This window comes from Hemibagrus wyckioides, linkage group LG26 (genome assembly GCF_019097595.1).
Source record: "Hemibagrus wyckioides isolate EC202008001 linkage group LG26, SWU_Hwy_1.0, whole genome shotgun sequence".
Lineage (NCBI taxonomy): Eukaryota > Metazoa > Chordata > Actinopteri > Siluriformes > Bagridae > Hemibagrus > Hemibagrus wyckioides.
Genome location: NC_080735.1, coordinates 6,369,521 through 6,393,609, shown reverse-complemented (window position 1 = coordinate 6,393,609; position 24,089 = coordinate 6,369,521). Strand labels below are relative to the sequence as shown.

Below are 24,089 nucleotides of genomic sequence, written 5' to 3'. Positions count from 1 at the left end.
AGCACTGCTGCCTCACAGCAAGAAGGTCCTGGGTTTGAATACTGGGTTTGAACAGGTCCTTTCTGTGTGGAGTTTGCATGTCTGCATGGGTTTACTCCAGGTACTCCGGTTTCTCCCACAGTCCAAAAACATGTACATTAGGTTGACTGGTAATTCTAAATTGCCTGTGTGTGTGGTTGTTTGTCTATATGTGGCCCTGCGATGGACTGGTGACCTGTCCAGGGTGTACCCCTGCCTTTTGCCAAATGTGCGCTGAGATAGACTCCAGCAGATCTCTGTGACCCTAATTAGGAATAAAGCGGGTATAGACAATGGATGGATGGATGAAGTGTAGCAGCTCTGGTCTCTGCACATGACTTTTCAGAATTCTGTTGGCAGGAAATTCCTATATGAGTATGCATTCATGCTTTAATTTGTTATAAAATCCATATTCCATCCAAGCAAAGGAAAATGTTTTTGGAGGCTAAGGACCCTCTTGCACAACCCCCTTTTTAAAGTCTGCATTTTTGACACAGAAGAAAAGGTCTGACTTGAAAATTTGCAGGGACAAACAGAAATTACCCTGAGCCTATGTGGATCATTCTGAAAAGTGGTATGAAATATGAAATAGTTACATGTATATTTGCTAATGATCACCCACCACATGCATGGGTAAATTAGTGTACACAAATACAGATGTACATATTTGCCCCATTTTCTCCAAATGAAGTTTGGAGTTTGTAATTCCAACCCACTAGTTACCCCTCCCTGTCACATGACAACTACCAAATGCAGATAGCGAAGTCTAGCAAATGTTTTCAATGCTGTCCATTCTGGTCAGATTTATCTTATCACATGATAACCATGACCAAACAATTTTGCTCTAAGACAGTGGAGAGAATTAAGACAGACAGCCATACTTAAATGGCTAATATACACCGATCAGCCATAAAATTACCACCTGCCTAATACTGTTCAGGGCCCTCCTTGTGCTACCAAAACCTCTGACCCATCAAGGCATCGACTCCCCAAGTCCTCTGATGGTTTGCCCAGAGCATCACACTGCCTTGCCCTGACTTGTCCATCTTTGAGCTACTTTGGTAAGTAACCACTGCATTCTGGGAAAACCTCACAAGACCTGATGTTTTGAAGATGCTCTGACCAAATAAACTAGTCCTTGTCAAAGTTGCTCTTTTCCTGCTTCAAACACATCAACTTTGAGAACTGACAGCTCACTTGCTGTCTAATATATCCAACCCCATTCACAGTTGCCATTATAATGGGTGTTATTCACTTCATCTGTCAGTAGTTTTAACCTTATGACTGATCAATGTATAGCTAAAATAATGTCTTTTGATAAGGGAATGCAAGAGAAATGTTTCCTTTTCAGACTTTGAAAAGTCAAAGACAAGCTATTCAACATGTTTTGTGTTTATTCATCAGTATGTGCTTTACCATGACCATGTGTGTTAGTTTAAATTTCCAATTAGTTTATATTTTGGGAAGGAGAGGCAACTAATTTGCTGGAGCAGTGCCCTTTACACGACCGTAAACTAAGGGACTAGGACAAAACTATCACCTGTTTTACCCATCACTGGACTTTAATCTTATGTATTTGAAGATACAGACGCTGTCACTGAAGTTACGAATGATTACTTAGAATAGCATCTAGAGTTATTAATAGCTGAATTTCAATAGATAAAACCCTACCATAAAAAATGCAGTAACTAACTTAGGTAAGGGTTTTTTGGACAGGGATTTTACGCACAATAATGGCGATGTTGCTTACTTTGATCTGTAATTGTAGCACGCATCTGGGGGTTGTTGGTTTTGTTTTTGAGGTTTTCAGATGCAGTGATCTGTTTATTCAGCTGTGGGCGTCTCTGTTCCATGTCTTTCACTGCTGACTGTAAGATAAAAATAAAGCGGGGCACAAATAGCATTTACTGATGTATTAAGAGAAATGTTAATTACAGAAATAATTTGAATAATTACAGACATAATTTGAATATATCAGAATCATATCAAAATTCATATCAAAATATATGAAATAAGATACTGTTACCATCACAATACGTATAATAGTTTCCCTATAATAGGACAAGCATTTTCAGTGCATGCACTACAACCTGTTTTTGCAGTGTAGATAAAATGTCACACACACACACACAAGTCATATTTTTGTTTCTCATCATTACTGTCAGGCTTGTTCAAGAAATATTTTGGCCTATGGCCTATGACTGAGTCACTTCACTGAGTCACTCTATGCTAGCAGAGATAGATGAACAGGGAATTTTGCCTATTTTTATTGCTGAGCTCCCACACTTGTATGGCATGTCAAGATTAAGAAAAAGACTAAAATAGCATGTACACTCTACATTTCAAAATAATAGAAAACGATAAAACAATAAACATTACAGAAAATTTTTTTCTCTCACAATCTCAGATCTTGTAAATCATGACACCCCCAGTTTGAAGACTTTCGTACTACAGCATCTTCCTACAATAAAAATGAACTGATAAAAAAGGAGTTTATTGCTAGCAGTGAGAAAATTGTTACAGACAAGGATATGGTCATGTGCTGTTTACATGACCATTCAAATAATTTGATAAACACTGGACTTTTATGGTGCATGTTAAAACACTAAATGATCTGAGCTGGAGTCAGGAGCCAGAAGTTTACACTATTATTACTCAGTCGCAACAATTGAAGTCATTTGCTGCCCTTCACCAAAACAAGTTATAGAAGATTACACTGAAAAATAATGCCATGCAATGTAAAGTGCCCTGTCAAATAGAAATAGTATCAAAAACCCTAACTCTAACCCTGCTATCCAAAACCTGCTATCTTAGCAGCTGATCTGATTTATAGGTCATTTAGGAACTTAAAGGTTATTTTTTTGCTGTCCAACACTTGCAGGTCAAATGACACTTTGTGAATGGGAGGCAGAGCAGGAGAAGGTAAGTGATGGAGAATACACAAACGTGGAAAATTTTGCAAATGAATGTTCTTCATTTCAGTGAATGGTGATTAAGATAAGGAGCGGCGGGATGAGCAAGAGAGTGTGGAGCAGTTCAAAGTTGTGCATGTTAATGTGTATGTTTTAAATATCACCGCTAAAAAGCGAGTAAAAAGAGCCACAGCCAATAAAGAGTCTGTGCTTTGAGTTGTCCCAAGCTTGCCTCCAGTTTCCTCATTTTCAAGAGAATCAGGGATGTTAGAGCAATAAACAAAAATGATTCAAATTCAGCAATCAACTGATCAGTTTAACCAGAAATATTTTTTGCATTTTTTTTATTTATTTATAAAGTATATTTATAATTTTTAGGTAACCCAGCCACTGAAGAGTTAACTCTCAGTGCGGGTTCCAAGCTCGATTTAAATGGGAGGGTTGCGTCAGGAAGGGCATCCGGTGTAAAACCTGGGCCAAATCGAAACATGCGGACCAAATGATCCGCTGTGGCGACCCTGAACAGGAATCAGTCGAAAGAACAACAAAAACATTTAAACAGTCTGTAGTTAGTATAGTTAGGTGTTTAAAAATATGCAAGACTGCAATGTGCCATTTAGGGCAGTGAATAAATTTCAGAACAAACATTATTATGAAAAGTTGTTTTATACAGTATGATGACAGTTTCATATACCAAAATTGCACCAAGGTATATGGAATAAAAGTCATTTACTGCACTAACCTTGAGTTTCACAGTAAGTTCACTGATTTCAGCGAGATCTCCTACTCTCACCCGTTGTGTAATATTGTGATCAAGAAGAGAAAGCCAGTCATTAAGTTCAGTACTTGAATTATTGAATGCGTCCATCGATGAAACATCTGGGGCACTGCTTGCCAAGTATTCAGCTGCAGAATGAGAAAATAATAAAAGTTACAGCCAATGCATAATACTGAGATATGAGTAAACTGTTCAATGTAACTTTAGTCAGAATACTTAATTCTGTGTCCATGATTAGAATGGCATGATGTCTTTTATTTTCTGTAATTCTTGAAAGCTTACTTGCAACTCGGCATTTATTTTTCCATTCCTTAAGCAGCATTTGAATGGTTATCCAGTCTGCACTGAGACTATCATACTGGCCCTGAAAAATGGTGCAGCAAAAATGTGAAATTTATCATTTTTTCATTTTTTAAATTGGAAATGTATTGGAAAAGAATTGCCCTAATTCATATTGGAAATTGCATTTCAGTATGTACATTGAAAATAATTTACCCTTTCAGGTTGATATAGTGGTCTCTCTTTTGCCAAAACTGTTTCTATTTCTGACTTCTTGGACTGGATATCATCAGTCTAAAGGAAGACAGAAAACAACCATGAATCAACACTAAGCCTATTCACTGTAATACATTACAAGGGCATACACAAGTTAAATCACATTATTTAAATTGTGTATATTCAAATAAAATGTAAGTACTTGTTTTAGATGTTTTGTTTCCTATATATCTTTACATATGAGAGAATACCTTGTGTTCAGTTGCTTCAGGTGATTGTTCTAGTAGGTTCTTAGTTGCAGAGGCCCAGCTGGAGAGCTTGTGGTACAGATTCAAATCTCTCAAGTAATTCTCAATCTGTTGTTGCTTCTCAGGAATGTTAGATGACACCTTTGGAATTATCAGGAAGACAGTGAAATATTACCAGCATAGCTCTAAAATAATTTCTGATCATGCCAAAAAAATCATTCCTTGACTAAGATTTATTTATTCGAAATATTTTGTACGACATCAAAATATTGTTTTTTGGCTACCTCAAATGGTAACAACAACAGCACTAGCAGCAACAGCAGAAAAAATAGCAGCAACCCTACATTTTCTGTGATATACTGACCATCACGTACAGTGAGGGAAAAAAATTATTTGATCCCCTGCTGATTTTGTACGTTTGCCCACTGAAAAAGAAATGATCAGTCTGTAATTTTAATGGCAGGTGTATTTGAACAGTGAGAGACAGAATAACAACAAAAAAATCCAGAAAAACGCATTTCAGAAAAGTTCTACATTGATTTGCATTTTAATGAGTGAAATAAGTATTTGATCCCCTATCAATCAGAAAGATTTCTGGCTCCCAGGTGTCTTTTATACAGGTAAGGAGCTGAGATTACAGTAGGAGCACTCTCGGGAGTGCTCTTAATCTCAGCTCATTAACTGTATGAAAGACACCCTGTCCACAGAAGGAAGCAGTCAATCAGATTCCAAACTCTCCATCATATCCAAGACCAAAGAGCTGTCCATGGATGTCAGGGACAAGATTGTAGACCTACACAAGGATGGAATGAGCTACAAGACCATCGCCAAGCAGCTTGGTGAGAAGGTGACAACAGTTGGTGCGATTATTCCAAAATGGAAGAAACACAAAAGGACTCTCAATCTTCCTCAGTCTGGGGCTCCATGCAAGATCTCACCTCATGGAGTTTCAATGATCATGAGAACGGCAAGGAATCAGCCCAGAATTACACTGGGGGATTTTGTCAGTGATCTCAAGGCAGCTGGGACCATAGTCACCAAGAAAACAATTGGTAACACACTACACCGTGAAAGACTGAAATCCAGTAGCACCCGCAAGGTCCCCCTGCTAAAGAAAGCACATCTACAGGCTCATCTGAAGTTTGCCAGTGAACATCTGAATGATTCAGAGGAGAACTGGGTGAAAGTGTTGTGGTCAAATGAGACCAAAATCCAGCTCTTTGGCATCAACTCAACTCGCCGTGTTTGGAGGAGGAGGAATGCTGCCTATGACCCCAAGTACACCATCCCCAGGTGACAGGACAACCGCACCGCATCAAAGGGACGATGGACGGGGCCATTTACCGTTAAATCTTGGATGAGAACCTCCTTCCCTCAGCCAGGGCATTGAAAATGGGTCGTGGATGGATATTCCAGCCTGACAATGACCCAAAACACACGGCCAAGGCAACAATGGCAGTGGATCAAAAAGAAGCACATTAAGGTCCTGTAGTGGCCTAGCCAGTCTCCAGACCTTAATCCCATAGAAAATCTGTGGAGGGAGCTGAAGGTTCAGCCACAAAACTTTAATGACTTGGAGAGGATCTGCAAAGAGGAGTGGGCCCAAATTCCTTGAGATGTGAGATGTGTGCAAACCTGGTGTCCAACTACAAGAAATGTCTGATGTCTGTGATTGCCAACAAGGGTTTGCCACCAAGTACTAAGTCATGTTTTGCAAAGGGATCAAATACTTATTTCACTCAATAAAATGCAAATCAATTTATAATTTTTTTTGAAATGTGTTTTTCTGGATTTTTTTTTGTTATTCTGTCTCTCACTGTTCAGATACACCTACCATTAAAATTACAGACTGATCATTTCTTTTTCAGTGGGCAAATGTACAAAATCAGCAGGGGATCAAATAATTTTTTCCCCTCACTGTACACCCTCTGATTTGTCTTTTGTAGACTCAGCAAACTATCTACAGACAATTAACAACCATCACCTTCTTCTAAACATTGTGGCAATTTGTTTGCTGATGTTCATTAGATAATCTACACTTTCTCAACATATGTCAACTTGTCTTATTTGTATACTTCATATGGATGGCCCAGTTTATGGACATTGAAGTTTATTAGCTGATGTTGAAGAAGGTCCAGAAAATAGCGTTTAATGTTTTCTAGATCAATATGATATCAACTAGTCCTATCACAAATTCAGACCATGAATACATTTTATAACATTCAAATAAAATAAATAATAAAATAATTCAAACAAATGAATGAATTCAATTAGAATAAAACATGTGTAGTCCATATTGGACATATTGGACTATCAAACAAAATCATTTGTATAAAAAAAAGTATAGAGAAGTGTATCAAAGGAAAGATTTTCTTTTAAATTACCTTGGCCCATCGCATATTGATGATCTTGAAACTGTTTGCCAAAGTCTTGTTTTTGTCGTCAGACAGGGATGAAGCTTTTGTTTTAATTTTGTGTAATACTTTCATTCTGTCTGGTAATTCTGTTAACTTCACCTAAGGGTATCAAAAACACAACAAAAGAACACTGAAATCCTGTCAGTTATACTGACTTTCAGATAAATGAGTTGAGTTTTCTGATTATTCCTGTATTCTTGATAAATAATGCTTTAGAATTTAAAACGTCTCTACCTGTACTTTTTCTAATGCCGTGGTGAGCTGTTCCCTATGATCTGGTTCTACTGGAAGGGCAGCAACGCACTCTGCTTTATCTAGCCAAGATTGAAACTCTCTAATATCTTCATGAAGCTCAGCAAGTACAATCCTTTCCCCTGCAGATCTAAACAATTTCAAAGAACAACAAGGAGGCAAACAGTTATGTCTGTACTAAAATTGACAGCTTTTGCAACTGCAACTTTGGGATCATAGTTGCAGTGATGTTCTTAAACAAGTACATGTGCAGTAAGTTACAATAAGCAAATACAAATACAACAATTTTAAGAAACCAGAACTACATCATTTGAAAGGATACAGAAAGAAACACTAATACTTGCCTTCTCTTTATTTCAGACAGCTGACTGAACACTGTAGTCCAACGGGTATTGATGGCATCTAGTTGATTTTTAATCTGTTCTTCATTATCCCTCCTGTCCTGCAACGCTAGGTCCTCACCGAGAGCGTTAAGTGCTTTCACTGCTGCCTCTTGATTTTCCATATCTTCCTGCAGGTCCTGTGTGTAATTTATTATATTATTTATTAATTTGAAAATTAAACAATTTGGAAAAAATGTTGCCCAAAATATTGTGCCTGGTCACTGCTCTTGACATCTTTCTACCTCAAGGAACTTTGGATTTTGGGCTGTACATAGTCAGGTTTTATACAACAACACACCTGCTCTCATACCTTTCTAGCAAGTGATCTTCTAGTGTAATTTCCCATGCCTGAGGATCATTAGGACTAGATTTAGGACCTAGAGAAATGTTTGTTATGCAGGGTAGAATAAAAAATATTGGCAAAAGAGCTGGATCTGCTTGCTTGATAGAATCTTCAAAAGGCTTCAGAAATGGTTTACTGTTATTTTTTATTGCTGAAGGAAATTCTGCTGGAGAAGCCTAGTAAATGTATACTGAAACAATGTTCAAGGATGAAAAGGCATGAATGAAATATTAGCCATCAAACCAGGAACTAACTGAATAATGGTGATCTAAAACTATATAAAATCTATAAACTTATGGATGCATAAAAATGATAGTAAAGTCACAATAGTGATCCACAGGGGAGTTAATGCTGTTAATGATGTTTAAGGCTGAAAGGCTAAGCTAATTTTATCTACTAATTGATCCCACTCACTCTATATAATTCAAACTCCCACACTGTGGGCCATTTCCCATTTGCAGATTTGTTTGGCAAAGATGAGGAGTGATTTTGTGCTTTTTACAATAATTAATTACCTTGATGTGGCACATATGGGTGTTTGGGTCTTCTTCATACATTAATAAAGTTTTTTCTGCAAAAGTCAACCAACCCTGGGTGGCTTTTAACATCTCCCCATATTTCTTGCATTTGTCAAAGTATCTGGGAAGAGAAAAATTGGACAAAATAAGGCCCAGGATATATGTGAAATGAACAAAGACAGTGTTGGAGAGGGTAAAAGGTACAGTCCTGCAGACATTGCTACAAAAGTGCAATCACAATCTAGATTAAATTCTAAGTTACTTTCTAAATCAACAAAGATTTGGAAGCCCATATTAAACATAATATATTTTAAGCTCTTGTTAAACCACTTAAAATAAAATAAAATAAAAATAAATACATTTTTCCGCTTCCGAACTTCTGTTAAATAACTAAAACGCCATCTCTGGAGAAAATTATCACCTAACAGCATTCTTCTTTTCTAAGTAAGTATACTGTACTGTGCAAAAGTAAGAGACCACCTTTTTGGTTCCAGTCAAATACCCATTTAGTACTTATATGGAAACAATGTACAATATTTTAATTACATTTTCAATAAAAATAGCAATAGTCAAAAGTAAGTTCAGTATCACATAAATTAATATTAATTGATATATTCTGATAAAGCAAAATCATCTACTCTTTCACAGATATATGAGATGAGTACCAGATTAAATCTGGTGAAGTCTGTCTGCTTGATGCTGTACATCTTATTTCTGGTGCTCTGCATTTATTACTACTTACCCTAGCCTATTCTGATAGAGCTTTTTCAGGTTTTCCCACTTGGTACTGAGGAGATGAACAAGTGGAGTCACATGAGGAGGTACGTTCTTCTTCTTGCAAGCCGTCACTTGAGAATCAAGAGTATCCAAAGTATGCTTTACTTCCTAGATAATAAAATATGGAAGAATATAGAAATGTATAAATAAAACGTGACAGTGAAATAGAATGTTAATTATTCTTTTTTGTATTATTAAATATATATATTTTACTTTTATTTTAAAAAAACACTTGCAAAAATCAATACTTACAATAAAAAAGTTTAAACTATTTTCAAACAACAGCAGAAACTATTGTTCTATCAAAAATCATACTCAGTAGAAATTTTATATTTGTTGGTTTGTTTGCTTCAACTTATTTATTTAATTACAATTTTGTGGCTCTCAAAAGGAATAAATTGAAATAAATTCATCAGTGCCACTAATTTTTCGTATTAATATGATTTACGTATTAATATGAGGAAGAAAAAAGAAAAATTAGTGGCATCAATGAACATTCTTCTTGTTACTATGTCAGAAATACCCTTGATAGATAGATACAGGGGTTGGACAATGAAACTGAAACGCCTGGTTTTAGACCACAATAATTCATTCGTATGGTGTAGGGCCTCCTTTTGCGGCCAATACAGCATCAATTCGTTTTGGGAATGACAGATACAAGTCCTGCACAGTGGCCAGAGGGATTTTGAGCCATTGTTCTTGCAGAATAGTGGCCAGGTCACTACGTGATGCTGGTGGAGGAAAACGTTTCCTGACTCGCTCCTCCAAAACACCCCAAAGTGCCTCAATAATATTTAGATCTGGTGACTGTGCAGGCCATGGGAGATGTTCAACTTCACTTTCATGTTCATCAAACCACTCTGTCACCAGTCTTGCTGTGTGTATTGGTGCATTATCATCCTGATACACGGCACCACCTTCAGGATACAATGTTTGAACCATTGGGTGCACATGGTCCTCCAGAATGGTTCAGTAGTCCTTGGCAGTGACGCGCCCATCTAGCACAAGTATTGGACCTAGGGAATGCCATGATATTGCAGCCCAAACCATCACTGATCCACCCCCTGCTTCACTCTGGGCATGCAACAGTCTGGGTGGTACGCTTCTTTGGGGCTTCTCCACACCGTAATTCTCCCGGATGTGGGAAAGACAGTGAAGGTGGACTCATCAGAGAATAATACATGTTTCACATTGTCCACAGCCCAAGATTTTCGCTGCTGGCACCATTGAAACCGACGTTTGGCATTGGCACGAGTGACCAAAGGTTTGGCTATAGCAGCCCGGCCATGTACATTGACCCTGTGGAGCTCCCGACGGATAGTTTTGGTGGAAACAGGAGAGTTGAGGTGCACATTTAATTCTGCAGTGAGTTGGGCAGCTGTGGTTTTATGTTTTTTGGATACAATCCGGGTTAGCACCCGGACATCCCTTTCAGACAGCTTCCTCTTGCGTCCACAGTTACTCCTGTTGGATGTGGTTCGTCCTTCTTGGTGGTATGCTGACATTACCCTGGATACCGTGGCTCTTGATACATCACAAAGACTTGCTGTCTTAGTCACAGATGCGCCAGGGAGACGTGCACCAACAATTTGTCCTCTTTTGAACTCTGATATGTCACCCATAATGTTATGTGCATTGCAATATTTTAAGCAAAACTGTGCTATTACTCTGCTAATTAAACCTTCACACTCTGCTCTTACTGGTGGAATGTGCAATCAATGAAGATTGGCCACCAGACTGGTCAAATTTAGCCATTAAACCTCCAACACTAAATTGGCCAGTGTTTCAGTTTCATTGTCCAACCCCTGTAGATAGATAGATAGATAGATAGATAGATAGATAGATAGATAGACCTTGCTGTGAGCTTGATCATGTGTCAATAATCTAATTCCATACAAATCGTACAACCATTCAACAATTCAATTGTTCTTAATGCATCAAGCTAATGAATATTCTAATTCACAGTTTTAATATGGCACAGGTAAATTGATTATTGTAGTTGTCAAGTTGGTGACCCCATTTGTAAAGTCCTTGCCTTTTAGTTTACCCTCTAAAATTTTTTAAAAAATTAAAAAAAAATTTCTAAAAAGGTTTTTATTCTTTCTAGCTCTGATCCTGTTACTGTTTTTACAGATCACAACCTTCTAGTGTTTTTACATGAAACAACAGCCACTGGTTCATTTGGTGGTATATGATTATGCAAAGTTTTAACATAAACATTCAGCATAAGAAAGCCTCTTATGTCCTTATGTCCTCTTAAGTCCTTGTAGTCCCCAGAATTCTCCCTAACTGCTACTTCCAAAGCCTGACAAAAGGCTTTTGGTTCTGCACAGATGATCACAATGACAATGCTATAGGTGATAGGCACTGCTCTTAAATATAAATCATGGGAACTGGTATGACTACCATAGATTTCCATGGTCAAAAAATTGTCTTGATACATCTTCCCCTTTAAGAGGACTCATCAAATTAATGAGGTGACCTAGTGTATAGGTTTTACCTAGTATATAACTAGTAATCTTACCTTAAGGCACTTTTCTTGCGTGGATATATTTTCAGTTATGTCTGACCACCACATAGACGAGTTCAGAAGCGAATCATTTTCTTCAATAATATGCAGTAATGTTTGCAGTTCCTTTACAGAACAGAGTAAAAGTCATAAACAGAAATCAGTGTTACTTCAGTCATTGTTGTACAATATAAGTACACAGCATGCATTCTCAACCATACTCACATTGACATGATATGTTTCAAATTTCCTATCCAGCTGTTCCCAGCGTTTATTAATTGGAATGAGGCGTGGTTCCACCAGTTTGATAAAGCCATCCTCTGACAGCTTGTGACCAACTCTCTGCAAATCTTCAAGTACTGGACGCTGTTGTTCGATCTCATTGGCAATCTCCAATTTATCAAAAATAAAACAGAAAATCTCATTTTGATAACACAGTGTTGTTATATGTTTGCATTATTGGGCTAAATATGTCACAGGTTATGATACAGCAGTAAAAAGGTTTTGATTAACGTTGTGTATCTGAATAATTTTTATTAATAATATCAAAATAAGTTGTCCATACATATTAAATGGCTTTATAACAGGGAAGCTCTGTAGATCTTTTAACATATGTTATTACCTTTACTTTTGGTTGAGTTGCAGAATCCTGCAGTTCAGCCACCATCTTCTCAGTGTTGTCAAGCCAGTGCATCATGTCCTCTGACCTCTTACAGAACTGGTACCACTGTGGGGCAAAAGTAAGTGTCTTCTTCTTCCTAAGCGCCCTCAGGCTCTATCAATACAAAGTAAATAAGTTAAAATATACTTTTTTTTTAAATACTGTGAAACAACATTAAGGTAATGGAAACTATCCAACTGGCCTTGCAATTTTTATTTTAAACATGGTTTTACAGTAAAATGTATTCAGTATATACTGACTGAGTCAGATATTTCATATTCCATACATTATATTCCATATTATATTCAATATGTGTGCTGTTTTTAAAAAGGTAAAGGCAGTTTAAATGCAAATCTCTGTTTCTCTAAATATTTTGTGTTTATCTTACGTGCATTGTTCTTTTCATCTTGTTTCTGTGCCTCTAGTTTCTACTCATTAGCTTGATTTATTTTGCCTGTTTTGGACATTTACGGATTTGTCTTCAGTATCTCTGAATGCTTCGTCTTTAAACTATGCTATGATATACTTCCATGTGATTCTATTTCTGTACCTTCAGGGTGTTGTATTTATCATGGAGTAAATTATGTTTTTGAGAAACTGTTGTCTTTGCTGGATCTGTGGTTCTCTTTAGCAGATTTTCTCCTTTTAAGAACAGGTCCTTTAGTTCATCTTCATCAACAACCTGCAAAAGCATATGTACAGAAAATCAGCATGTGGGATTTTTTTTATATTCTTTAAGGTCAGCAGTATGTGGGGCCTGTATTCTCCACTCTTTGAGGTCACAGTTACATGCTATTGTGATTTAGGTACAGGCCAGATGGTTGTTTCATACAAACAACAGTCTCCCTGACAACAAAAGTAATTATTAAAGGATTCCTACAATATAATATAGTTGTAGAAATAAGTAATTCAATTCAATTAATATAAAAATGCAATAATCTTCTTACTGCATCTTCTATGAAATCCTCTTCTTTGATGTTTTCACCAAGTTTTATCTCTTCTTCTAGCTTGAGCAGCCACATATTAGCTTGCCTGTGGTACTCTTCTAACTCTTGAGAGGAAGCCTGTATAGGTCATTAGCATAAAAATGACATACAAAATAATCAGAATATTACTTTTGAGTTCCCATGTTCTGTTAAAATCAGATAAAAAACAACATGCCTCAACAATTTTAGTTACCTGTCCATGAAGAATCCTTCTGCTAATCATCTCAAAGCGTTGACTGAGCTGATTCAGCTTGGGCTCTATTTGAGTTTTGCAGTTCTCCCCCCTGGTTTTAATGAGGTCTTCACCAAGATTTTGGACATCCACTACCTTTCCACGTATTTCCTCCAATTCTGCTTGTAGACTCTGATCAGTTTTAGTGAGTTACAAAGAAAATCATGTTATAAAATGTTATACTAAAATGTTATATACATAATGTACATACTATGATTCTACTTAAAGAAATCCAATTATTCTGTATGTAGAATAATAAAAATGTTATAGGCATCTCACACACACACACACACACACACACACACACACTATAATATTATAACCACTTAGGTTCTCATTATAATGGCACCTGTCAAAGAGTGTGCTACATGGCAGCAAGTGAAAAGTTGATTCTCAAAGGTAATAAAGTGAGTAGTGGTCCAAGTATGTGGGATTATGCATATGTTTCATATTTGCATATTTTTTGTTTATACTCCAAATTGGTCAAATGACTAAATGTCTATGTAAATTTTAAACAACTTTGTTTTTATTTCTATTATTTTCTGCCCAAATCATGCAATCACAAAATCAGCAATATGTGTTTTCTAAACTCTTAGAGGTCACAGCAACATGCTGCTGGGGAAATATATTTACTGGGCACACACCAAGTGGAAAGCAAATGAACAGTTGGTTCTCAAATTAAGGTGCTGAAAGCAGTGTTTATAGTATGCAGTGGAAAATATCTAAATAAAAGTGATCTAATCATGGACAACCAGTAAACTGGCAAAAGAATCATGGGTGACTAAGGGTCACTGATGCACGTAGGGCGTGAAGGCTAGCCTGTCTGGGAAAGAGCTGTCATGAGGATGCACTAAGGCAAGTCGGTGGAGACAGTATAATGCTATGGCCAAATATATTTATAAGATGCAAACCTTGATGACATGGTTAACGCAGCCCTGGTTCTCCAGATTGTCTAACTGAGTCTCAGCTCCATCCATCCAGGCATTTATATGAGCAACATTCTGTTCCAGTGTATTCATCTGACTCTGGTAATCCTGTCAAACAGAGAACGCTATATAAAATTTTGATGAGAAAGGTATATATATTCTTTCAGTCTTATTCGGGTAATTTTTTCTGAATATGTTTATAAAACTGTTTCATGTATACATATTTATATTATATTCTGCATTTATTACATTGCTACATATGAGATTAGAGAAAATATGTAATGAATAGTCAACTGAAGGACAAGTATCTGAGAATATAATCAGCCTTTTCTCACCAGCAACAAATTTAACCACTGTTCACTGCGGGATGTCACAGCAATCCAGTTGCTGTTCAACAGGCTGACTTTGTCATCTATTAGGCTTTCCTCTGTTAGCAGTGCTTTTAGGGCTTCTGCTAAATCTCTTATTAAACAGAGCTGGGGTGTGTGTTGCTCTGTAGCCTTATGTGTGGCCTGGAAAAAAAATTGTTACAGCAATTATGTAATTCACCACTCCTTTGCAAGCTCCTTGGTTGTTTGTAAGTCTGGCTGGTAAACAAAAACAAGGTAGAGACTGGAAAATCATACTCAATATTCAGTGATATAGTGTGGGCATAAATTACAGGATTTGAAAAAATAACAACAAAAAATTGTACTATTTTTTTGTAACTACAGACACATACAGACAGAAATAAAATGTCTCACTCAGAAATAGACGTATTTAAAAAAAAGATTCTATTTAAATGATTTATACTTTTATATAAAATGGAAGTTATATATGAGTACTGAAGGCTGTACTTGATTACATTTCAGTATTTAGATTCCAAACATTTCAAGTTCAATATACAGTATCAGTAATTCTGAGAGTTTATGCACCTTGGCCCATGTCAGCTCCGCTTCTAGGTCATTAGGCATTCCTTCCACCGATGACCGACGAGTCAGTTCACTATCCACAGCTGCTAACCATTCTGTTAGAGTTTTAATGTCTTTTTTAAATTTTCGCAGTAACTTCAAACTTTTTTCTAGTGCTTGCTTTCCTTCAGTGACCTACACAAACAACGAGACAGGTTTACTGAGAAACAATTTCAATTACTAGTCATCAACAAACTGCTGATATATTTAAAATGATTAATAACATTTAACATTATGTGCAGACAGAAGACACTAATGAAATATATTAAATTACATTAAAGGTCCTTAGTGTGAGCTACTAATAATTTATTTACTATTATATTATTTCTTACAAATTAAATTCAGGCCAGGTCCCTAATACAGATCAATACTTTAGACAATACCTAGGCATTTTTCTCATTTAATATTTTTCAGCCAAACCTCAACAACGCTTGCTGAAACAACAAAAAAAGCTTAAAGCACCAAGCAATGTAGCATCCTAATTTTTTTTATTTAAAATGTAATTATTTTTTGGTAAATATTTAAGACCAGCCATGACAGAATTATCATAATGAGAGAGTCAGTTCTCTGAAATGCATCATTACATTACCTGTGAAGCACAGTCTTATCATACCTGTGCACCCAAGTCGTTGTACAAAAGTTTAAGACTTGTTAAACGGTCATCCAGCTCTTTTGGTTGCTCTGTCTGCTGTCTCTGCACAATTTGCCTTCCTGTCTTAATTACCATCTCCACTTCCGATTTCACTTCACTTAGATTTTTATACAACTTCTGCAAAATAAAAAATGTATGATTTGGATTAAAATATTGAATTAGCATCATGAGAATTAATTGTGGTGAATCTTAATCTTTTAGGCTGAGTTTCCCACTATGGTGGACAACATGGATTTTTCTTGAAAAAAAACCTCCAAAAAAACAAATAGTAATTATGGAACAGAAACAAATTTCAATCCTCCTACAAAACATAGTCTTGTTATGTCCTGTCATAACATGTTATTTGTATTCTGATTAGACAATCTGTCTAAATTTCACATGATTCACATGACTATTGATGACAGATAACAAATACTGCATGCATCAATGAAATAAGCTACAATATATTAACCCAAATTAAGTGCAAATCTATGTGGTGTGTCACTTTGTGCAATCACCTGACATGACAGTCACAGAGCTGGTGGTGCTATTGCATTTGGTTTCGTAAAATACAAAAAGAAACCTCTTTACATTTCGTATCCTAAAATAATACATTGTGGGTGCCAAAAACAGGCTTTCTAATCCATTGATACAAGATGCCTCTGGCCCTCATCAAACATTACACACTGCTTTCAAAGTTGATGATTACCACCGTTCATTGTTTGTGTTATTAAAGTAGCAGACAATCATTTTTAAAGCAGCAGCATTAAAAATACATGGTCTTTCCCTTTTTTCAAAATTTTATATTAAATTTGGTTTCAAGTGATGAGGAACACAGGAGGTTATTGTTCCGGGGTTTATAGAACAGTATATATGCTCACACACACACACAGACACACGCGCACACACACACAGACACACGCACACACACATCTGTTAAGTAATGGTCACTTCCTAAACATGACAATAATCTCTCATAGTATTTAAATATCTTAGCTATGGGGTAGACTCGCTAGACAGAAGCCAGTTCTCCCAAAACAAACAAAAATATGTGACAACATGTTATGGTCTGATGAGATCAAACTTTTTGGGCAAAATTCAAAAATTTTGGCGCAAAAACATGACAGCTTATCATTATCACTCAAAGAACATAATTGTGGCACACTTGTTATATGGATATTTCTCATTAGCTGGAACTGGGGACAAGACAAGGTCAAAGGAATCATGAATATCACCAAGCATCTATTTTTGCAAATAACTGGAGTGCCATTGTTAGGCAAGTATGTAGGACATGAATAAAATTCTTTACCTTACAACACAATAACAACTCAAAACACAAATGAAATCATTTCAAAAACCTGTGAGGTAACTACAAGTAAAAGTTGCTCAGTTAAGGATTACAACCTTAAAAAAATAAACAAACAACCAGGTTAATGTTTTTTCTTTATATTTTTAAGTTGAGTTAATCTGTTTTGTCTCAAAAGGGTAGATTCTCAAGACTGCATAGTAATAGTTAATGCAAAGTTAATTTCTTTTTCTAGTATGCAGTGTAGTACGACTTGCACAGTTTGACATGGCTATGGAATACTGCACAAAATCATGATGTTGTGCAAGATTTAGCTACTATATTACTGCTCAATATATTTTGCAGGTTTGAGTATGCGACTCAGCCTTAAAGAAGGGATGAATACAACATAAAAATCATAGTAATAGACATAATGGTCCCTTATTTATGTACAATCAAAGTTAACTGTAAAATAAGCACGGGCAAATTCCACCAACAGGCTTCCTGTTCATTCATTTAAACATTGGTGCATCTGTAAGATCAAGGACACATTGGTACATCTGAGAATACCATTTTAACATCTCTTGTGTTCTTGTGACTGAATGAACACAAACCCCACAGCCATGATTGCAAAACCTAGTGTAAGCCTTCTCAGCATTGTAGATGCTTTTTTTTTTCCAGTAAAGGTGGAGGAACATGCATACTTTGGCCATATAGTGTTTATAATCCAAAGTCCATGTTAATGCAACTGGATTGACATTCACATAAGAACCATAAATGTGTAAAGAATGAAATCTTTTAAAATTTATAAAGAAGCACAACACATATAATACCCACCATGCACTGCTCCAACTGGGACTGCACCACCTCCTGCTCTACACTGTGGATGCTCAGCACCTCAAGATCACACTTCACTTCTTCCAATGCACGTTCACATTCTTTCAACCTCTGATCAAAGTTGGCCGGCTTTTGGAAAAGTCGAAACTTTGCTTTCACATCCAATAATTTAGCCTTACAAAGAAGAAGAAAAACAATGTAATTACTTGTATTTTAAGCTCACATTCATTGGTTGGCTGTAATTAATATATATAACTATGTTGGTGCTTTTGTACCATAACGAACATGTGAAGAAATTACTAGACTTAAGTTGATGCAGCAGCCATATGCCTAATTTACTTTTGTCTGTATTTTATTGTGAAATTAGAAAACACAAGTTTTTAATGCTCACATATGTAGCATCAATCTCAGTGACCATTTTATCTGATGAATCTTCACTGCAACTTTTCTTCATACCATCTAGAGTCGTTTCATGACCACTCAGTTCAGTTTGAATTTTCTATAATAATAATAATAATAAAATATGTTAAAAAAAAGCAGTTTAAAAAGCATATTCAGATATTTTCTGAACACCCATGGTACAAGTTATAGAAAGAGTTATACAAGTTATAGTAGATAGTTATAGTAGATATTATAAAGTTATATAATATATTAAGAAAATCCTGTATTAAACTGAAAAAAACATGGTGTTACACTGAGAAATATGCAAACCTGAGCTTCCTGAGGTATCTGAGCAGCGTCTATACCATCTGTAAGATATGCAGTCAAATGTCGATCAGTTGCCTTTAGAGAATCTTGGATTAAACGCAGAGTTTTGTCATTCTTGTTCACCCACTGTAAGCTCTTCTCTAGCTCCTGTCGCCTTTGCAAAGCCTGTTATAGTAAAGGATAATAGAGAGAAGAATAATTTTAACAAATGGAAAAAGGCAAAAATAAAAATGGCTGTCAGATTTTATTTGCAAAAACAAAACCAAGCACATCAATCAAAGTGTCCAGAAGAAATACGGCAGATTCTTTGCTTTGAAAATCCCAAAAGCCAGTTTCCTTACAAAACTGACCACCAATGCAACAGGGTGTAAATTTGTTACATCAAATATATCTGGCTGGTAACATCCCAAAGTGCTTGCCATTTTGGATAAGCACTTGTCCTGTCATCCAGCCACCACAATTTGGCCCTTGTCAAAGACACTCAGATCCTTATGCTTGGCCATTTTTCTTGCTTCCACCTTTGCTACTTTTCACTTGTTGCTTAATATACCATAACTTGCTAAAGTCAAATTAACTCAATAAAGCCCCTTTTCAACGTTGTACCGAAATCTGACTCCCCGGGCACAAGTCCAATACAATTTCCAGTCTCTGCTTTGAAAATTAATATTACCTTCAATATCAAAGATGTTCCCTTTTTTATGAAAAGAGTCTTTTTCAGTCTTGCTGAGGACATCAGGGTATGTGTCATGGGACTTGTTAGTAACAATTTGCTGATAAACAACAGAAACTATGTGAATGAAATCTGACGATAGAACCTGATAAATCTAGTCAGCAAACCTGTTGTATTAAATCAATTAACATGCTGCTTATGTGAAGTAAAAATGATTTATTGTAAAATATGACTGTTCGATATTGACATTAAAAAAAAAAGGTTCACACAAAAATAGCTTATTTAGCTGGTTTGACTTATAAGCTATATAAATGTTACTACTAATAAAACATGAGTAGCTCTTGTCCACCATAATTTGTCAAATTAACGCTCAGAGGAAAAAAGGATGGAGTCCCCTGCCCTAACCTTTAACAGGTGACACTAACAAGATAATCATTTTTTTCACTGTTTATTTTTATTTTCAGTTTATTTTATGACTGATCGGTATATATATAAAAACCAAGGTTCATAAATGGGTTAAAACTTTAAAATAAGAGCTACATTAATACCATATGTATGTCAAAAGCATACCCTTTGCATAAGTTCATCCCAGCGAATGTTGTAATCATCCACCTTCTTATGAATGAGTTCATCAAGGACTCTTCCATCCATGAGGGTCTGGGACAACTCACGAATCTGATTACGATTATATTCAGGATGTTGTTTTATCATGGTATCTAAGGACTGGAACAAAAACAGTACAAGAACAGACGTTTAATAAAACATGAAACTAACTTTGAAATGAAACTTTGAGTACCTGACACCCACACTGCCTAGCAGAGTTTCCAGGTCTCGAGAGGCATGCCCTATCGCTCTGCTAACACACTCTCCTATCCACAGTTGCCTTAAATAAAACCCATTTAACCTTCTACATTAGGTCTATATTCTGCTTCTAAATTCCCCTGTTCCTGTCATGATAGCAGAGTGATCTGGCTGTAGACTTCAGAATCAGATCCCATGTTTTGGTCCCTTAGCAGAACCAGTCCACCTACCTGCAGCTCTCTCCTGCTATGGTTCACACCTCAGCCAGCACTCAACAACTCACAGAGAGAAAGTGCAATATGGTGGCCCAAATTGAGCTCCTCCATCAGCAACTGTTTTGTATCTTCCCCCAATTGGCCCAGAGGTCTTTTAGCCTTCAGCCTGCCTCAGTAGCCTCTGCCTCGTACTTTCCCAGCTCTCCATGGCATGAAGTCATGTTCCTGACCCAGGGCCAAGCTGGGGAGATGAATGTGCTTTCTCTTTCAATGTATTCTTGTGTTTGCCTAGCAGCCACAAACCTACTCTACTGACAATGGCAAGATCTAAGAAGACTACAACATGGGACTGCTGAAAGGACATGCCTAGGCCACCGCCATCTGGGACAGGTAGCCAGCTCTGTGTTCCACCTTCTCGTCCTTCACCACCAAACGATGGAAAATATTTCACCATCCTGTCCAAGAGTAAGAGAAGCTGCTATAGTCAGGTTGCGGCAACTCCATCCATTCTTGTGGTCCTCTGATGCATATCGAACATTCAACATGCTGAAGGAAATTGTCAGCTCAGCCCCTGTATTAGTTCAGCCCAAATAATTGTGTCCAGTTCATCGTGGTTCATTGTTGAGGTAGAGGCCTCTCACAGCATTCAGAACCAAAATTCCAACAATTGCTACAATTCCTCTCACTGACTACTGTTACTCCTGCCAAGCATATCTATGACACAGGGAACGTTGCTGGCTGTGAAGTTGGTCCTGGAGGAGTGGAGGCACTGGCTTGATGATGCCAAGCACCCATTCATCATTTGGACTGACCATAAGCACCTGGCTTATTTTCAGAACACCAAGCAACTAAATTCAAGGCATGAATTCAAGGCAAGGGCCTTGTACTGGGCTCCAGTATGCTGCTGTCCCTAGTGGCATTTTCCAAGCGTTTAATCCTATAGAACGTCTGTGGAGAGTGCTGAAAAATGCAGTCTGAAGAACGCAGCTTTCTGAGGGTACCCTTCTGAACCTAAGCTCAGCCCTTTAGCCCACTTTGGTTCCACTTCTGTCAGTTTAGAAGAGATAACTGAGGTTGTAGCTGGCACAGGCTAACCAAACCTGGACAGCTGAAGACTGGAAAATTTCTTCTGAGGCACACAGAAGTTAGGGTCAGACTTTGGTGCCAACAGCATCAATCCATAGGCCCAACCTGTCTTATTTCAACAGTCAGGACTGGTGGCGATGGTGTAATATATCTCAAACTGATACAATTTAGTATTTTAAGATATAAATGGTTAATAAAAATCTTTCAAATTGTGCATTACTTACAGCCAGAGACTCAGCAATTTTGTCTGCTCCTCCTTGAAAGTTCTCCACCTCATTAAGTTTCTGTTCTAATAGATCCATCCAAGCATTTTCCTGTTCCAAGAAACTCAACAATTCACACCAGCAAGCCCACACCTCCTGCAAATTGATACAAATGGAATGATGCATTAAGTTGGATGTCTTTTGTAACAGAATGGTGAAAATTCTCATATTTACATCATTCAGATTACCTCTAATGTCTTGTACTTCCCATCAAGTCGACTACACAGCCGCTGGTAGTTGGAAGTTAAAACATTTAGTTCTGCCTTTAGGGCCTCATGGGCTGTGGGTGGAGCCTTTTCAATAAAATTGTTAACTTTATCTTCCAGAAGGTTTACTTTTATTTCTTTCTGGTGGATTTCTTCTTGAGCTCTCTGAAAGTTGATACAACACAAATAAAAGACATTTAAAGTATTTTTCTTTGGTTTCACACACTCATGTTGTTGTTGTCCATTGGCTGCTCCCTGTTCGGGGTTGCCAGAGCAGATCACCCGAAATTAATCTGACAAATTTGGTTTGGCACAAGTTTTACTCAGAATGCCCTTCTTGATGCAATCTTCCCAATTTATCCAGGCTTGGGACCAGCACTGAGGGTTAACCCCTTTGTGACTTAATGAGATAATTTGCCTTAACATTTTTTGTTGATTTTTTTAACAGTTCAAATGAGGCGTTAATTATTTATGAACCCCTAACTTGATTCAGCTGATTAGGCAGAGATAATGCACTGATAATTGTACACAAAGGTGTTATCAAAGGAACATTAAGAGTAAATATTACAGTTCCTGCAAAACATTACCCCATTATCATTGTTATAAGGAACAGTAAATATGTTTTTAGAAAACAACAGTTAAAAAGCTGGCCATTCTGTTTGAAATATACAAACCTTAAGTTCCTCCACTGCAATATGGAGTTCTTCAGGTGTTTTATAATGGAAATCACTCTCTAGATAATCTTCTTCTGCTTGTGTAATCCACTCTTGCATCTCTTGCATCTCCTTCTTTAAACTCACTGTCATATCCAGACCACCTTTCAAGGCAGATTTTTTTGCATATGCCTAAAGAATAAACCACAAATACAAGATAACAATCCATTTCACCTAAACATCAGGTAGACACACTTAAATTCTTCGATGAATGTATTTTTTTTTTTTATCTTGTGCAAAATCAGATCTTTTATTAGGACTGTTAATCATTACCTGTTTGCAAATTAGTTCCCACTGAGAATTAAGGTCATCAAGCAGCTTCTGTATTTTGACAGCAAACTGTGGCTCTGCTTCCTTCTTCAAGGCCTGTCCAACCTCATTGATACCATTAAGACTAGGTTGGACAGTATGAATGTCATTAACTAAGGCCTGGTGAATAAATAAACAATAATATAAAATCAATCAATAAATGAATTAAATAATTAATGAATAAATGTTTTTGTTTTTTAACTAGTCAGTCAGTCCATCCATCCTTCTGAATTTTCAGTAGCGTTTTTTCAACACAGTCAATAAATCATTAAAAACTCACTGTGCACTGTTCAAGTTGCTTCTCAAGAGCCTCTGAATCTCCTAAAGCTGGCCACTCCTCATTCAAAAAAATATCAACCTCGGCCATCCAATTCTGCAGGGTCTTTGTGTCATTCTATTTGCAAAATATATTATATAAATTAAATTTATATAAAATATAAAATTGTTCTCCTTTTGTTCCTTTACATAAGTATTTGTATTACTTGGTTAATACTGATATTGTAAGAGTTTGTGTTCATTTATTCAATGTTAATGACCGCTTGTCCTTTCAAGAAAAGAGGAACTGGTGAGGTAAAATGTAGTATTTACTTTTGCAATTTTTCCCGAAACTTTTACTTTTATTTTCCTTTGCGAATGACAGAGTAATTAATTATTAACTTAATTAATTTTTCAATTTCAGTTTGTTAAAACCCACAACCACATACAGCACTGCTAAATATATATTGATTTAATTTCTTTTCAAAACATTCTCATTTTGCCTAAACTTGAGAGCCAATGGCTATTAAAGTATATGAAACTGAAATTTTGGTGAAGATACAGATTACATACTTGGGAATAAAAGTTGTCAAATGTCACACTATAAGATGATTTTGCTTTTTTACAGAACAAACATAAAACATAGAAAAGAAGAAAGAAAAAACACTAGAACATTTGAGTTAAGGTCAAATTATGCTATAAACT

The 24,089-nt window shown here is 36.5% G+C and overlaps 1 protein-coding gene across 5 annotated transcripts in view; it reads right to left on the bottom strand.

The window, feature by feature from the left end:
- The window catches only part of dmd (dystrophin), a 183,206-nt gene that overhangs the window by 111,196 nt on the left and 47,921 nt on the right, over positions 1-24,089 (bottom strand). For all 5 annotated transcript variants that reach the window (XR_009203704.1, XM_058380899.1, XM_058380897.1 and 2 more), the window contains 29 exons: positions 23,410-23,523; positions 23,094-23,249; positions 22,782-22,952; positions 22,090-22,272; positions 21,863-21,997; positions 20,107-20,259; positions 18,870-19,031; positions 18,550-18,657; positions 18,159-18,332; positions 16,019-16,174; positions 15,370-15,540; positions 14,791-14,967; positions 14,441-14,563; positions 13,491-13,661; positions 13,259-13,375; positions 12,862-12,993; positions 12,273-12,425; positions 11,876-12,040; positions 11,666-11,776; positions 9,107-9,249; positions 8,362-8,485; positions 7,465-7,640; positions 7,103-7,250; positions 6,836-6,967; positions 4,455-4,592; positions 4,204-4,281; positions 3,991-4,072; positions 3,673-3,836; positions 1,769-1,886 (listed from right to left, as the gene is read on the bottom strand). Coding sequence is in view for 4 of the 5 variants with exons in the window: in XM_058380899.1 (XP_058236882.1) it covers positions 1,769-1,886; positions 3,673-3,836; positions 3,991-4,072; positions 4,204-4,281; positions 4,455-4,592; positions 6,836-6,967; positions 7,103-7,250; positions 7,465-7,640; positions 8,362-8,485; positions 9,107-9,249; positions 11,666-11,776; positions 11,876-12,040; positions 12,273-12,425; positions 12,862-12,993; positions 13,259-13,375; positions 13,491-13,661; positions 14,441-14,563; positions 14,791-14,967; positions 15,370-15,540; positions 16,019-16,174; positions 18,159-18,332; positions 18,550-18,657; positions 18,870-19,031; positions 20,107-20,259; positions 21,863-21,997; positions 22,090-22,272; positions 22,782-22,952; positions 23,094-23,249; positions 23,410-23,523 (4,135 nt within the window). In the remaining variant the exon portion in view is untranslated. The remainder of the gene's footprint in view (positions 1-1,768; positions 1,887-3,672; positions 3,837-3,990; positions 4,073-4,203; positions 4,282-4,454; positions 4,593-6,835; positions 6,968-7,102; positions 7,251-7,464; positions 7,641-8,361; positions 8,486-9,106; positions 9,250-11,665; positions 11,777-11,875; positions 12,041-12,272; positions 12,426-12,861; positions 12,994-13,258; positions 13,376-13,490; positions 13,662-14,440; positions 14,564-14,790; positions 14,968-15,369; positions 15,541-16,018; positions 16,175-18,158; positions 18,333-18,549; positions 18,658-18,869; positions 19,032-20,106; positions 20,260-21,862; positions 21,998-22,089; positions 22,273-22,781; positions 22,953-23,093; positions 23,250-23,409; positions 23,524-24,089) is intronic.